The following is a 14,752-nucleotide window of genomic DNA, read 5'->3' on the forward strand; positions in this document are numbered from 1 at the left end:
TCCAGGCTGCAAGGATTTAAAGGTCTCAGGTTTACCAGCTTCACATGCATTCAGAGTGAAAAGCCCCATTATAGAGCGAACACGAATAACCTTTTTTCATTGCTCTTGGAAGCTTTTAGCACCAATATCCTTTGCTGGCTCTTCATGCATTGTGTTCTCTCACGCTGAAAATAAAAATCTCCTCCGTAACTCAGCAGCAGCACTGAGGGACAAGGTATCCACCAATTATTGAAATGTCATTCACCCTCTTCACAGTCCCCTCTTCTCTCACTTCTTTGTACTGTGAATAGGATGAAGAGACTCAGAGCTATTTACAGGACTTTTATTTGTATTACTTAATCATGTTGATTTCTTTTGGTTTGAATACAGTCTCTGGGATGAAAAGGCTGAAATGACTCTGCATTGCTGAAATCAGCACCCCTTACACAATGTCCCACAGCAAACAATTAACGTGGCCACTGCCACGCCAGCCGTGGCCTTCAGCAAACCCTGTTCTGCAGGTTTTTTTTCTTCTTGAATCAAAGTTTTGGCATGCAGAAGTTATTTTCAGCAGCTTTACCTCTGGGCCTGCAAATGAAACTTCTTGTGGCGCAGACACGTTCAGCAGCATCTTAGTGATGATGGGTCATAATACCAGAGCGAAGTGACAAACAATTGCATATGGCTGATCTCAGCAGTATGAAACAGTTTTCTGGCAGCTTTTCCTTAGCTGGAAAGCAGAAATTTCACATCTTCAGAGTCCTGTTGCTCTGCTTGAAGTCATTTCGTAGCGTTGACTTTTCAGACAGATTAAAATGCCATCGCTTTGGCACAATTGTAGCTGAAAATTAAAGGAGTCTCTTTCTTGGCTACCCCAGGTCGCAAGATACAAACACTGTGCACAGGAGATACATTACACCTGAAACTCAAACATATCTGTTTGCTTCTTGGCCAGCTTGGCCACTTCTTCTCTTATTGCCTTGACGAGGGCGGCCGTGGAGATGTTGGTGAGCGGCGCGTCGGAGGGCTCGTTGTCGGCCAGGCTCTGCTGGGAGGCGGCGGCGGAGGCCAGGGGAGCCTGCTCCAGGCTGGGGTGCAGGCTGCCCTGCTGGCTGTACTGCCGGGGCAGGCGGGACGGGGAGCTGTGCTGGTAGCGGGGCCTCGGGTACGCCTCGATGTAGCCGGGAAGCGGGACCTGCGGAGAATTGCACGGGGTTATTCGGAACCGCCGAGCCACCTGCCGTGTATGGACGCTAGCTTTGGAACAGGCTGCAGGGAGCTGCAGAAACTGCAGGCCCGTGGCCTCTCAGTCCTGCCTGAAAAGCTAGCCTGAAAAAATTCATAGGAGGATTTCAAAACAAACCTCAGAGACAGAAAACAACTGCCAGGTGCTGTTTGTCTGTCCTATGTTTTTATTGCAGGAGAAAGTCAGGGGGGTGGTGAGCCCCCCTGACCAGTGATGGTGATGTGGCACTTTGCTAACCAATAAGAGTTTCCTTTCTGTACTTTCTACATATCTGTCTATAAGACAAGCCTAGAGCAATAAACTAGAGGAATTCTCGTGTTGTGACTCCCTTGAGAGTCAGTGTCGTTCTTTCCCGCCGTTCCCAATTAGAACGACAGCCATGAACCACAGAGCTCCCCAGGGAGCTGCCAGCTGGGACAGAGGCACAGAAGAAGGGAATGCAAACCTCAGAATTCCCAGCTTCTGCTCACAAATGCCTCTCCTGGCGTGTGCCATGTGTGCACGTGTCAATGTCCCAGCTGTGGCAGCAAAAACATCTGCTTGTCCTCGTTTATCATCACCTCCAAAAGGGAAAAGGTTTTTATGAAGGTGTGATCCCTGCTTAGCAAACACCTTGGTTTTGAACAAACAGCATGGTTTTGGTACACTAAAAAGCCTAGAGCAGAAAAGCAGAGTTTTCTGAGTTGTAGTCGCTGTCGAATCCAAGCCAGCCAAGTGTCTGGTCTCACTGCCCCGAACAGAAACTCCCCAGATCCAGACAACAGGGATAAGCCCAGGTGAGCCAATTTGGAAACTCAAGACTCAAAGGGATGTTTGAATGCTCAGAAGTGTCAGGATTTCTGGCCATGTTTAACAGAATTACTTAATTTTTGTAACTTCACAGATTTCAGCCCCATGTTACACCAGCTACAACTAAATAATGTCAGCCCTTTAGTCACCGTGAGAGATTAAATTTCATTCACAAATCCATGAATGGATTAAATTTCTTTCACAAATCCATGAATTTCACAATTCCATGAACCATGATACCAATCTTTTTTGGCACTCAGAAGATTTTAATGCATCCAATAAAAAAATAGCATTTATGATTTCCAAAAGTCTATAAAACAGGAATCTACAGGCCTTAATATTGAAGAAGGGTTTATTCCTGAAGCCTGACCATCAGGATTTACACATCCTCTGCACAGCCTTGGCTATCCATCAAATTCTGAAGAGAATATCAAACATGTTTGTGATGAGACAAAGGGAGGAAGCAGGTATGATATGAAAATGATCATTAGATGTAGTCACCTCTGTTTTATTTTACAACAGGCTCTTCAAAAGGTGATTTTACCAGAACAACATGTGAACACGCCACTAGAGGCCACCAAGTTACTGTTTTCACTGAGCAGAATCCAGCAGTTTGGGTAATAAATGCTTTGTGGATACAGTTGCCTTGTTCCACAAAAGTGTTCCAATAAACACCGTTTATGTTTATTGAAATTAGTGTTTCAATCCTTCCCATTTGTCTCAGAGAATAATGTATTACAGGAATTGAGTTTATAAAACAATTCCTTGTTGTCAAATCTCCTGTTTCCTCTACTCCCTTGTTTAGTAGGATAAACAGTAAACGTTGTTTAGTAGGATAGCAGAAATGTGTGAAAAATAAAGAATCTTATATATATTAAGCCTCTGTTCTCAATAATTGTAAGAAAATCTTGGAAGTGGGATCAAGACATAATCTAGAGGCTCAGAAACCAGGACACATCCAGAAATTCAAGCCCTGAGAATTACTGAGAAAACCTGAGTATTACTTCAGATTTTTATGCTGTTCAATTTTATTCAGCCTTTCTGGCTGTGCTATGTTGCTAATGCTGTTGCCAACTCCTCCAGTAATGATTTTCAAATAAAGAGAATTTCTTGACAGATTTGCAAACTCATTGTAGAAACTGTAGTAGTTTCTAAATTTTTACCTCTTCTGCAATGCCACTGGAGGGCTGAAAAGTAACAACCTGCCATGGGTGAGTGAAGTTAAAAGGGACATTTGTTTCCTTTGAATTCTATATTGCCAGGGTTATTTTTCAGACAGATTCTTACATCCCTCTTCATTCCTCTTTCCCTGAAGACAAGGAAATCCACACCAGGGTTAAATTCTTCTTCTTCCAGAGGAAGGAGCTGGGGGCTGGAGAATTGGTTTGCAGTTTGTTTCAATCTCCACTTTTGACAACTGATACCTGACTTTTTCCACAGGGCTGCAGTCAAGAGTGGAGATACCAAAGGGAGAATGAATGGAAGACAATTCAAATTTCCTTATTTGTTTTGTGGCTTTTTTCCTTCTTAGAGAAAAAGTTTAAAATCATTGTTAAGATAAAACGGGGCCTCCTGAATTTATGATGCCAGAAGGGTTAAAACCACACATAAAACAAATAAATAAACAAAAAACAAACACCAAAAAAAATCAACAACGAAGGAAAATAAAGCTTTTCATGCTTTAAAAGGCAGCTCTGAGAAGAAAATTTATACCAGAACATCACAAGCCTCCAGGTGTCAGGGGCACATCAGCAGGTGTGCTCAGCTTACGAATGAGCAGCTGTTTTTTCTGACAGTTCAGCCTTCAAATTCAGACTTGCATCTCAAAGTCATACTGAATTCTTTTCTACACAGGCACTGGGAGCAGCAATAAAGAGCAAACAACAAAAAGCTGCCCCCAGGAACATTTATAATGACTGTGTTGTCTCTTGCTAAGCTGCTCAAAGACAACTTAGATTTCAACTGTAATTCATTAAAATGTTCTGTTGATGATTTGTATGAGGAAATTGAATCTATCTCCCAGGTTTTTTTTAGCCAGAATGGTTCTGCATAAATATCAGATGTGAGCTCAAGCTGAAGAATTGATCTTTTTTTCCCTAGTGTAAAAAGAGCCCTACACATTTGAGAAATTGTCTCAAACATGATAAACTACTGCAATTCATTTCAGGATGTTTCAACTCCGATTCTTTGAAATGTAGGTTTACTTTGGGCTAAAAAATTACATCTGTTCCAGTCTGGCATTGTGCAATTAATTAATTTATGATCTGTCACTCCAGCCTTCAGGAGGATTTGAAACTCTGCACAGCAGGGCTGGGAGGTAAGATTTTGGGAGCCAGGCTGTCTTGAGAGAAGCCTCCAGGAGGGTAAGATGCTTCCCCAACTTTCAAACAGCTCAAGGCTGCCTTGTGAGGCAGCATCACCTTCTCCTGACACCTGTCTATCCAAAAATTTAAGCTTTCTCAGCAAACAGAAATGACATCTAACTCACCAAATTTAAACAGGTGCCAGGCCCTAACCTAGTGAGTGATTCCACCTTCTAAAGACCTTGTTACAGCTCATGTTATGAACAGCTGAAGTATCTATGCCATCTCTTGTGGCTTTCCACTACTAGACATTATTCCCATTCAAGGAAAAATTAAAAAATTATCCCTTTTGGCTTCTTTGTAGGCCAGTGAAGAATTGCTGAAAACCCTTCCTGTGCAAAACACAGAAAACACGGGTGGTTAGAGAAGCAAGGATGCTTACAGAGTCTGCCCACTGCCCTGGCAACTCATTCTCTCCAGCATAGGGCATCCAGGCTTGGTTCCTGTAGGCGGTGGGAGGAGTTGGGATGAAATAGCCAGTGAAGCCAGGTCTGTTGGCTGGAATGGCAAACACTGCTGGTACCGTATTTCCTGTCAAATAAAAAAAGAATAGGCTTCATTAATAGCTGAGATTTTCAGTTGTAAATCAGAATATAGCACTTATGTAATACGGACTTAATGTTTGCTTGTCTTTTTGTTTGGGGCTTTGGGTTTGTTTTGGGGTTTTTTTTGTCCCACCACCTGACTAGAGCATCTTCATAATGCTGGGAAATACTGGAGAAGGTAAGATTTGCAGTTGTCCTCATAACCATGCACAGCCTTCAGATAAAGAGTCCCTAGGACTTGATCCTTGTAACAATGATCTTCATCAAAACTTTGAATCATTAGAAAAAAAGGCACTTTTCCCCTTAAGTTTCTTCCTTGTACTCAATTTTCAGCTGCTGTTACCATGGGTTTCAGTGTAATGCACCTTTGTTTTCACAGTTTACCCAGTATTTCTTAATATCTCTAAGCAAAAACCCTGCAAAAACAAGTGACTGATATGTTTAATAGGCTGCACTCTCAACAATTCCATCACTAAACTTCAATGCTTCTGCAAAACATTACCAAGGTTCTGCCTGCTCAGTTCCTCTCCCAAGAACAATCTATGACTGCCATAAATTATGTAGCTACAACTTAAACAAATATTTGCTGATTCCAAATCTGGTTTATCACCTCTTGATTAAGATGCATGCATAGGAATACCCAGGAAACCTCCTGGATGAAAATCCCACTGTCACACTCCAAGTTGTGTGGAAGGAGCCATGTTTCCCTCAAGATTTGCAGTCAGAACTCCATGTATTTGCCTTTTAGTTAAAAATAGAATACAAACAACTTTTTTGCCCAGTTGAGTCTTCCTTCCTTCAGTGTCTATTTGCATGCAAAGACAGATTCTAGAAGTGAATCACCAACATCACACCGGGGGCATGAAATCCTCATCCCTAAATCCCAGATGGGACGGCTGCATATCATCTTTATCAGTTATTAGGTTTTTAGTTTATTCAGTTATACTACATGAACTCGTATTTTACTTCTCAAATTCACAGAATATAGCAAAAATAGCATCACTTAAATGAAAGCAGAAGGGCAGTTAACCCTTTAAAAACACAACAAAACACAACTCCAACATTTTCACTGAGGAATGGAAGCAGAGTTACATCACACAGCTGGGCAGATTCTCTGTACTAAAATCAATGCAGAGAAAATAAAATGTCTCCCCCTTCCAACTGCACACCATTTGAATATTCCTACTAATTGCTCTCAGTAGCTATGATACCACTATGCTGACAAAATCACCGAGATTCAGACGGAGTATAATTGAATTAGCATCAATTTCTGCTTCAAATATCCACCCCCCAGAATCTCATTAACAGCCCTGGCACATTTTTTGCTCCTGAACAATGTGCAAGAGGGTTGTGCTGCCTGCTCTGACAGGTGCTGGGACATTGCATGGGCACGTGCACAGAGATAGAGAGACTCCACCAGTGACATCCACCCCCAAAGCAACCTCCATAAACCCAGATATTTACAGGTTCTCAATGACCTCCCACGCAGTCCCAGTACACAACTTTATGCTATGCTAAGCTATCCAACTGCTATGGATCAATCAGGGCATGAAAAGAGCAGTAAAATATGGTTTGTAGCACATTTTTCTCCAGAGCAGAAACACACCACCTCTATCCCAATTCCTCCAGCCCCATGGTTTGGAAGAGGGTGGGCTAAGAGAGAGGTGTGGTCAGGCATTTGTCCTTCCAGGTCATAAACAGCACAAGGGTTGCTATTTTAAAGGAATTAGCAAGGGTGAAAATGAACATTCTTCACACATGTACAGAGAAGAAAGTGCTGCTCCTGTAAACGGCTTCTACCCCAAAACACTCTTTGAATTTAACCACAGCAAAAGGAGCTACTACTCAAAAATGAATATTCAATTGGCTGAGGTAATACCTTATCCTAAATTATTATTGCAACATCCTTATCTTAGAGCTGATGCTGGGCTGCATGAGAGTGACATTGGGCATTAACATTCCAAACCAGCACCTGCAGCAATGTTTCTTCACGTATTGAGGCTATAAAAAGTTATTTTCACATCAGAACGTTAGAAACCTTCTATTATAATTGTACATTTTTCACAATTTTCCTTGTCTTTACTTGCCTGTATTACAGCCTTTTGTAGAACCTTTCATATAAGAAAGTTTCCTTCAACTGCTCCCAGAATTATTCTGGCAAACTCCACAATGTTCAGGAAGGTCATTTTGTCTCTTCTGAACTGCAGCCACTCTTCAGAGCAGCACACAGCAATAAAATCTCCCCAGCACTGGGTCCAATAAAAAAGTGCATCCCACAGAACACATTATTGCACTTAGAGGAGAGGTCTAGGTAGTGTGGCATATTTTATAGCTTGAAATGCTTTGAAATGGGGGGGTGAGCATCTGCTCCTTTCAGGTCCTGCACCATTTGCAGAAGGTCTGACAATAAGTGAGAGTAGAATGGATCCTTCAAACCCACTGTATTTAATTAATTGACAACACTTTTGCTTAGCCACATTATGATTCTCAGTAGATGATGTCAAAAACAACACAAATAACTCTCTATTACTTCTGAGGAAGCTAAGAAAGAATTTTTTTCTGGCTGATTAACAGAGCAGTGTCTAACAAACCTATTAATTTCAAAGCTTTGAACTAATGGAAAATTCTTTTGAATATTGTAATCTTTTTTCCACAACTCTTCAAGAACATTTTGCCAATAAGAACTCATTTGAAATATTTTTTTCCAGCTAAATATTACCCAGGCACCATCAAAACAATACATCAGCTTCATCTCATGATTAAATCAATTAATTTATAAATACAACTTATATCAAAAGGACCAGGAACTGACTAGGCCTTTAAAACTGGGACTTTTAGACCCAAAACAAGTTCTGAGCTGGAACTGTATTGTCCAGGAGGGGTGAAGAGCTAACAGATTACCTTTGACTGTGCAATACCACCACTGCCTTGTGTTTGAAGGGGCCATGCACCTTCAATTTCCCCTCCTCAGAAGCCCACTGTTGTGATAAGAGTAGGGGTGATGTTTCTCAAGAGAAAATAGAGAGCCTTAAAAAAGATTTCAAGCACTTGGACCAATATTCTTGACTGACAAAATATTGGAAGGATCCAACTCATTTCTCCCCCATTATTTTTTTTTTTAAAATTTATTTTTATCTTAATTTATCTTTAATTTAATTTATTTTTTTATCTTTTAATTTAACTTATCTTTTTTTATATTTTTTATTTGCTTGGTTGGTGCAAAGTGCAACACAAACAAGTCACAGAGCAGTCCAAATACTGCAACTCATTTTGCCACCCTAAAAATTCTACTAAATATTCTCCCTAAAATTCTACTGCGTTTTTGTGGTGCAGGTGAAGAGTTTCACTGGGTTTTATCAGTGCAGAGTCCTGATTAGTGTGCCAGCAGAATGTCACCCTTGAACACAGAACATTTGGGATGTTACTGCTGGATCCTACCTTCAGAAAAAGCAATTTCCTGGTGCTTCTGCAGGATGAGTATCCCATCCCCTGGAGTAAGGTTAATCCCCTGTGTAAGGTTTTTCCTTAGCACCAGGAAAAACCCCACCTAATACAGTCTTTCTCCAAAAAAAAAAATCATTGTAGGAATCCAGAAATGGAGAAACATTTCTCTGTTTGTCCTCTTCTCCAAAAAGATATTAATCTTGTCTGTCACTGATTAGAAAGGCTTCCAAATACCCCTGGGTAAACCAGGATTTATAAAAAATTAAGTAGAAGGTAGTAGAATGTTTAGTATGTCACTGAAGTAAAAAATATAGATTTTAGAGTGTTTAATACATGGAGTAAAGATGGAGGAAGAAAGGTGTGGTTCTTAGCTCTCCTTCTTCCTTCTTCTCCATGATTCTGCAGTTTTTAGGAGCACAAAGAGTGATTGGTTGAAAGTTAGTCGCAGTTTTAGTTACATAACTTATTTGTTAATATATAAAAACATGACATGTTTATTGTTAATGGGGTAAAAATGGATATAAAGATGAAACAGCCTCGTGGTTCAGGGCCGTTTTGTGCCTTCAGAGCCAAAGTGAGCCAGGTTATGGTTATTAAGGAATTAAACTTGTGCAGAAGGTCTGGGAAGGCCTGCCAACATCCTAATAAACACAAGAAACAAAATCCTAACGAGTTTTCGAGTTTTCTTCTGACCCAGAGAACTGAGATAAATGGAACTCCCTGTGAGGGATATCCCGAAGGAGCTGGGCCCAGAGGAGACCGAGAAATCCAGTTTCGAGAAGTACAGCATCAAAACAGAGAAAAATTACAAATCATCCTTATTTTCTATATCCCACCCATTCATTTATAGCCAAACCAGCTCATGAGGCTGTCAAAGCTCTGAGTGGAGTGTGAATTATTGTGTCACCTGAGTGAAAAGCCGATTGATCGAGCGGCCCAACAGACATGGGAGCTCTCGAACCCGGCGCGAAAGGCGTCTGATCGTGGTGCTGGGCCTGCTCTGCTCCACTGGACTCAGGTATTCTCACTTTGCTGCCGATATCTGATGTGGACCTGTGCGTTAAGAAACCAAAAAAACAGAAATTGTTGTCATTCTGACCTACAGATGAGATTTGTAGCCACACAGAGGCCTGTCAGCTCCAGCAGGACAAGCCAGCGAGGAGCAAGCTGTCCAACTCTGCTGTGGCATGACAGAAGGCTGGAGAACAACTGGACAACAGGAGAAGTTTGGAGAAGCCTGGAGAAGTTTACAAACAACCCTTTTAGCCTGGTTGCTATTTTACCAAAGCATGTAGGGGCTTTGCTTGCTGCTTCAAACAAACGCCTGTGAAACACAACATTAAAACCAGAGCTTTACCAAAATTCAGAATTTACCAGAATTTTACCATAATTCACCAACACAGTCACAATCACAAGAGTGCACATGATGTGGTATCATACAGTGGGAGACCACCATGGTAAATAACATTAACTGCACTTAGAAAGTGCTAACTTGGGAAATGTCTTTGGAAATGTCCTGGAATGTCTTTGGAAATGTTGCAAGTCCTTAAAACACAGGAAAGCAGGAGAATGATGATGTGAACTAACTGCCTCAATCCAGCACACCATTATGCCAGCTGAGGCAAAGGATTATTTAAAAGAATTAAGAGCCTGAATTTCCTATTTTTATTGACACAGACTATTCACAGAAAATTCATTGTTATTTCGTTTTTTGTTAAAATGAAATTAAACCTACATATTTCTAATTTCATGAATGTATCTTTCTAAGTGCCTTGTAAGTGCCCCTTCAGGGTTTGCCCTGGTTCTTATTAGGATAGTGGGTTTTAGAGACTGTGCCTAAAATAAAATAACAGATAAATACCTCCTGAGAGAAGCAACAGCCACAGGACCCGTTCTGGGAGGGACAGGAGGGGGAGGAGAACCCATTACCATCTCAGGAAGCTGAGAAAATCTATAAGCCTGTAACAGAGAAGAATAAATATTTTCTGTAACATCAGTAAAACACCACCAAATTGAAAAACAAAACAAAATCAGAAATTAAATACCTGCACTGTGTGCCAGTCAACAGGAAGCTTTTTGTGGCATCAACAATAATTTATTGTATTTATTTGAGAATTTACAGTGCTTTGAATGTGGAAGAAAACCTGGAAATGAGCTCAGAGACAAAATGAAGTCTAATTAAAATAAAACGTATTCAACACTGTCTCTGTGACATTTGTAACCTGCTGGCAAAGCAGATCTGTTGTGATTATGTGAGACTCAACAGCTGCTTTGGATCATGGGAAAAAGACCTGAATATTTTCACTTTCTCCAGGAGAAAAAGTATTTCAAAGATTCAGAAAGAATCCTCAGAGCAGTGTGTGCTGCGGTGAAGCTGCCTGTGAGCAATCTGTATTTCAACCTCTTCCCTTCAGCCTCCAAGAGATGAAAAGAAAATTCTTCACAAAACCCCCAGGTTCTGTAACTTTCCAACACAGCAACAAAGGCCTCAAACAGTTCTGAAAAAGCAGACTGATCCAGAGGAACACCACGCCCAACCCACAAAGTCACAAAATTAAGCAGCTTGCCCACAGTAATTCTGAATTTCATCACCAATACATGTGAAGGAGGAGGAATGATGTGCATGAAACCCACAGCACCCAAGAAATGACGTGAAGGACAGAATTTTCCTCCTAAATCCTTTTTTATAGATTGGAGGCCATCATTTTTCCAAATCCACTTAGAGGAATGGCATCTCACTAGATGCTTCACCAAACTTTTCTTCAGCACATCATGGGTGGGGGTTTTGTTTTCCTATTGGTTTTTGGTTTATTGTTTGCTTGTGATTTTTTTTTCCAGTTATGTTTTTTACAATGATGCTTTGGAGCAATGCACAGGAATAAAGATAAAATCAGAGCAATAACAATTAAGTTTTGGAAAGGCTGATCACTATCAAGACAATGGCATTTTGACCAAAAAAAAAATGGAGTCCAATGATGGAACTTTGGCCTTCTAAACAAGAATTATCTGGTTCAGCCAGAGAAGCTCCTCCACAAACAGCAGTGAAAGTTAAAAACACATTAAAACACATGGGATGAGTCACACTCCATCTCCTGCCCAGAGAAAGAGCCCTACAGGATTTACATGATTATTTCAGACCTACCACCTACATTCAGGTTGGAATTTGGCAATATAAATCCCACACTATATAATCAGAAAACACTGTCTTTCAGTAATCATCTTTTAAAATTACACATTTAGACTGTATTCCAAATATTCCAAATACCTTCATTCTCAAAAACCTGCAAAGGTCAACAAAAAGGAAAGGTAACTTATAAAACTGATTTTTGATGCATCTCTATAGACCCAGCATCTTTCTCTGTCCTCTCACCTTTTAAAGCAGGTTAGAAACCCTCAAAGGTGTGTCTCTGAAAATAATTTTTTCTTTCATGCCACCTACAAAGTCTCCTAATATTTACTTTCACAATGTTACCATGATATTTAAAGAATTTCTACATTTGAGTAGGGGAAAAATAAAACATCTTAAAAGACACTGTTACATTTCTTAGCCAAGGGTTGGAAACACTGATTTTTTTAATGAAAGAACTGTAAGGAAAAAAACAAATGTTATTCTCATCAAAGAAAACCTCAATTATATTTCTCCTGGTAGTGCTGGGTGTGAAATGGTCTGCAATGCCTCTTCTGCATGTCAAACACTGGCAGTGCCCTCACAGGCTGACTGAATTCTGGCTCCACGAGCCTTTCATCCCATATCTTGCTCTCAGCATGCATTTGTGCCAACTATGAAATCCTTTTTATTCCCCCTGTTTTAAAGGAACAGCACATGAGATAATATTTCAGAGTGGAAAGTGACTCCAGACAGTTTAGCAGGGTAGGCAAGGACTCAGAGAGAGATCTGGGTTTTCTCTTGTGTGCTGTGCTTTGGAATATGGACATCAAAGGAGGTATTAGGTATTTTAAGGGATCACAGTTCACAAATATGCTGCGACTTGCACTGGAAATTTCAGGGGGAAAAAGTAAAATAGAAAATCTAAGCCTTTATTTTGCTGCTTACATGGGAGATGAACAATTTTGAGTGAGTGGCGATATTTTGCTAATGGCTGGGCAGAAAGAATCCTGTTAAAGTGAAAAATCCTGTAAAAAGATCTGCTACACCAAGCTGAGGAACAGCCTGTCCAGAGGGGACACACAGCCCAACGTGGATGTGGGAGGGAACTCCAGTGAAACTTCTAGACTTTCTCCAATGGGTTGGGGCATTAGTTTCCTCCTGCAGGCAGCATATAAATGGAAAAAAAAAGCTGTTCAGAAGCTAAATGAAATCAAAGTTTTACCACAGAGGCCTGTTAAAGATATTTATGAGCCCTTAGGTTCTTGGGCATCAGGCATGATTGTAGAATTGAAGTCATTTCACCATTGTGAAACGAGTCAGAGAGGAAAACACCGAAGAAAAAACACAACCCAGCTAATTTCACAGATTTGCCTAATTTTACTCTTCAAAATGTATTTATCCTTTTAAAATGATCTCTTGGTTTTTAGCAACAAAAAAAAAAACAAAAACAAGCAAACAAGCAAACCAAAAGCCCAAAAAGAACAAAAGACAAAAATCTTAAGGAAAACATTCTGCATGGGTTCCAAACTCTACTTTTGGAGAAATGAGAACAGGTGTAATACAAAGGCTGTAACAATCGCTGGCAGAAGTATTCACACCTGAGATCCAGGACAGACTGCACAGGTACCAGAGTGCAGACCCTGTGCCCCCCTTTCAGTAAGAAATGCCAAATGAAGGAGTCTGCTGTGACTAGAACACTGACAATTTAAAGAGCAAAGCAATAAATAATTTTAAAAAGTAGGAAGTGCATTTTAGCAGACATTGAGCCAAGGGCAAGAAATCCTCTGCAGGATAAATCCAGCCACCAGCAGACACCTGCACCATAGTCTCCTACAACCCATGACAGCTCAAGGTACCACCTGTCAGGATGTAGAGAAGAAAATTCACAAAATGGTTCAGAAGGGACCTTGAAGATCATCTGGGCCCAAGCCCCTTGCAACAGGAGCTCCTTCCATGAGATCAGGCTGTTCAAAGCCCCTCCAGCCTGGCCTTGAACACCTCCACACACAACTTTTTGGGCAGCCTGCTCCAGTGCCTCATCACCCTCATCACAGAACAGAATTCCTTGCCCATACCTAATCTAGCCCTGCCCTTCATCAGTTTAAAGTCATTTCTGCTTGTCCTATCACTACATGCCCTTGTAAAAAGCTGTCTCCATCTCTCTTGTAGCTCCTTTAGGTACTGGAAGGTGCTCTAAGGTCCCCCTGGAGCTGTCTCTTCTCCAGGCTGAACAATCCCAAGGCTCTCAGCCCATGCTCATAGGCCAGCACACAATAACTATAGGCCAAAGCAGGAACGTTGCAGTTATTTTTAAGGCTAAATTTCCCTAGTTGCAATATTTAAATATTTTTACAGCCTTCCACTTAAGGATTGGTCTTGGGTGAAAGTATTCTACATTGCCTTCTAATTACAGAAATTTCCATCCCCTTACCTCACCATGGGAATTAAAAGGCCAATGTCCTTGTTAACTCATTGAATGATTTAACTTACTTGATCATTAAATTTCAATCCAGGAATAAAACAATTTTATTGATTTGGCTTTGCATTTATAGCTGTCCTGTTTTATCCTCAGCAGCTGCTATTAAAAGTGTCTGAATTTTGATAAAATACCCCCACTTTACCTCTGATAAATGAAGGGGAGCTCTGAGGACGGGGATACTTTAGCAGTCACTCAGGCTTTAAGTGCTGCTCATCAGTTTGTGGCGCTGGGTCTCACCCACAGCTCTGCTACTCTCACTCCTCTTTCCAGAGCCCTGAGGAGGAGAGATGGAAGCTGGCCCAGCCTTGTGATGGTGAGGGTTTTCTTCTCTGGGCTCAGCTCTGAGCAAATTGCCAGAGCCGCAACACGACCAACCGAGACGTGGAGCTGGCGGTCGGGCTGGTGGCACACGTTCAGCTCTCCAGCTCCATCCTCCAGCCACAGCACACCAGCTGGGTGCCAAGGACCCAGCCAAACCTTACTCATCATGGTTTTGGAAGCTCCAGAACAACAGGGAGAGTTTGCATTTCACGGGTTTCCTCTGCCAGGAGAAGGCGTGAGCCCCATGTGGAGGAATCCTCTCTTCACAGGTCACCCAACGGGGCAGGTTGGCAAACAGCTCACGAGAGCTGCAGATAATTTCGGTCTTAATGACAGCATGTACAGAAAAACCCAAGCAAACAAATAAAAAACACACAGGAGGCCTCAAAAGGGAGAAAAAAATGGAAAAGGAAAAAAAAAAAAGAGATGCATGCACGCTCTGTAGTGGTACACAAATGTTTGATGGCGGGATTTGAT

The 14,752-nt window shown here is 41.2% G+C and overlaps 1 protein-coding gene across 1 annotated transcript in view; it reads right to left on the bottom strand.

The window, feature by feature from the left end:
* Nucleotides 1-306: 306 nt before the first annotated feature.
* The window catches only part of KIAA1549L (KIAA1549 like), a 122,683-nt gene continuing 108,237 nt past the window's right edge, over nt 307-14,752 (bottom strand). Inside the window, exons 18-21 of the mRNA XM_086893240.1 lie at nt 10,228-10,325; nt 9,274-9,419; nt 4,760-4,908; nt 307-1,174 (exon numbers count right to left, since the gene is read on the bottom strand). Of these exons, the coding sequence (XP_086749366.1) occupies nt 893-1,174; nt 4,760-4,908; nt 9,274-9,419; nt 10,228-10,325 (675 nt within the window). The 3' untranslated portion in view covers nt 307-892. The remainder of the gene's footprint in view (nt 1,175-4,759; nt 4,909-9,273; nt 9,420-10,227; nt 10,326-14,752) is intronic.

The sequence above is a fragment of the Cyanistes caeruleus genome, chromosome 6 (genome assembly GCF_971803275.1).
Source record: "Cyanistes caeruleus chromosome 6, bCyaCae1.hap1.1, whole genome shotgun sequence".
NCBI lineage: Eukaryota > Metazoa > Chordata > Aves > Passeriformes > Paridae > Cyanistes > Cyanistes caeruleus.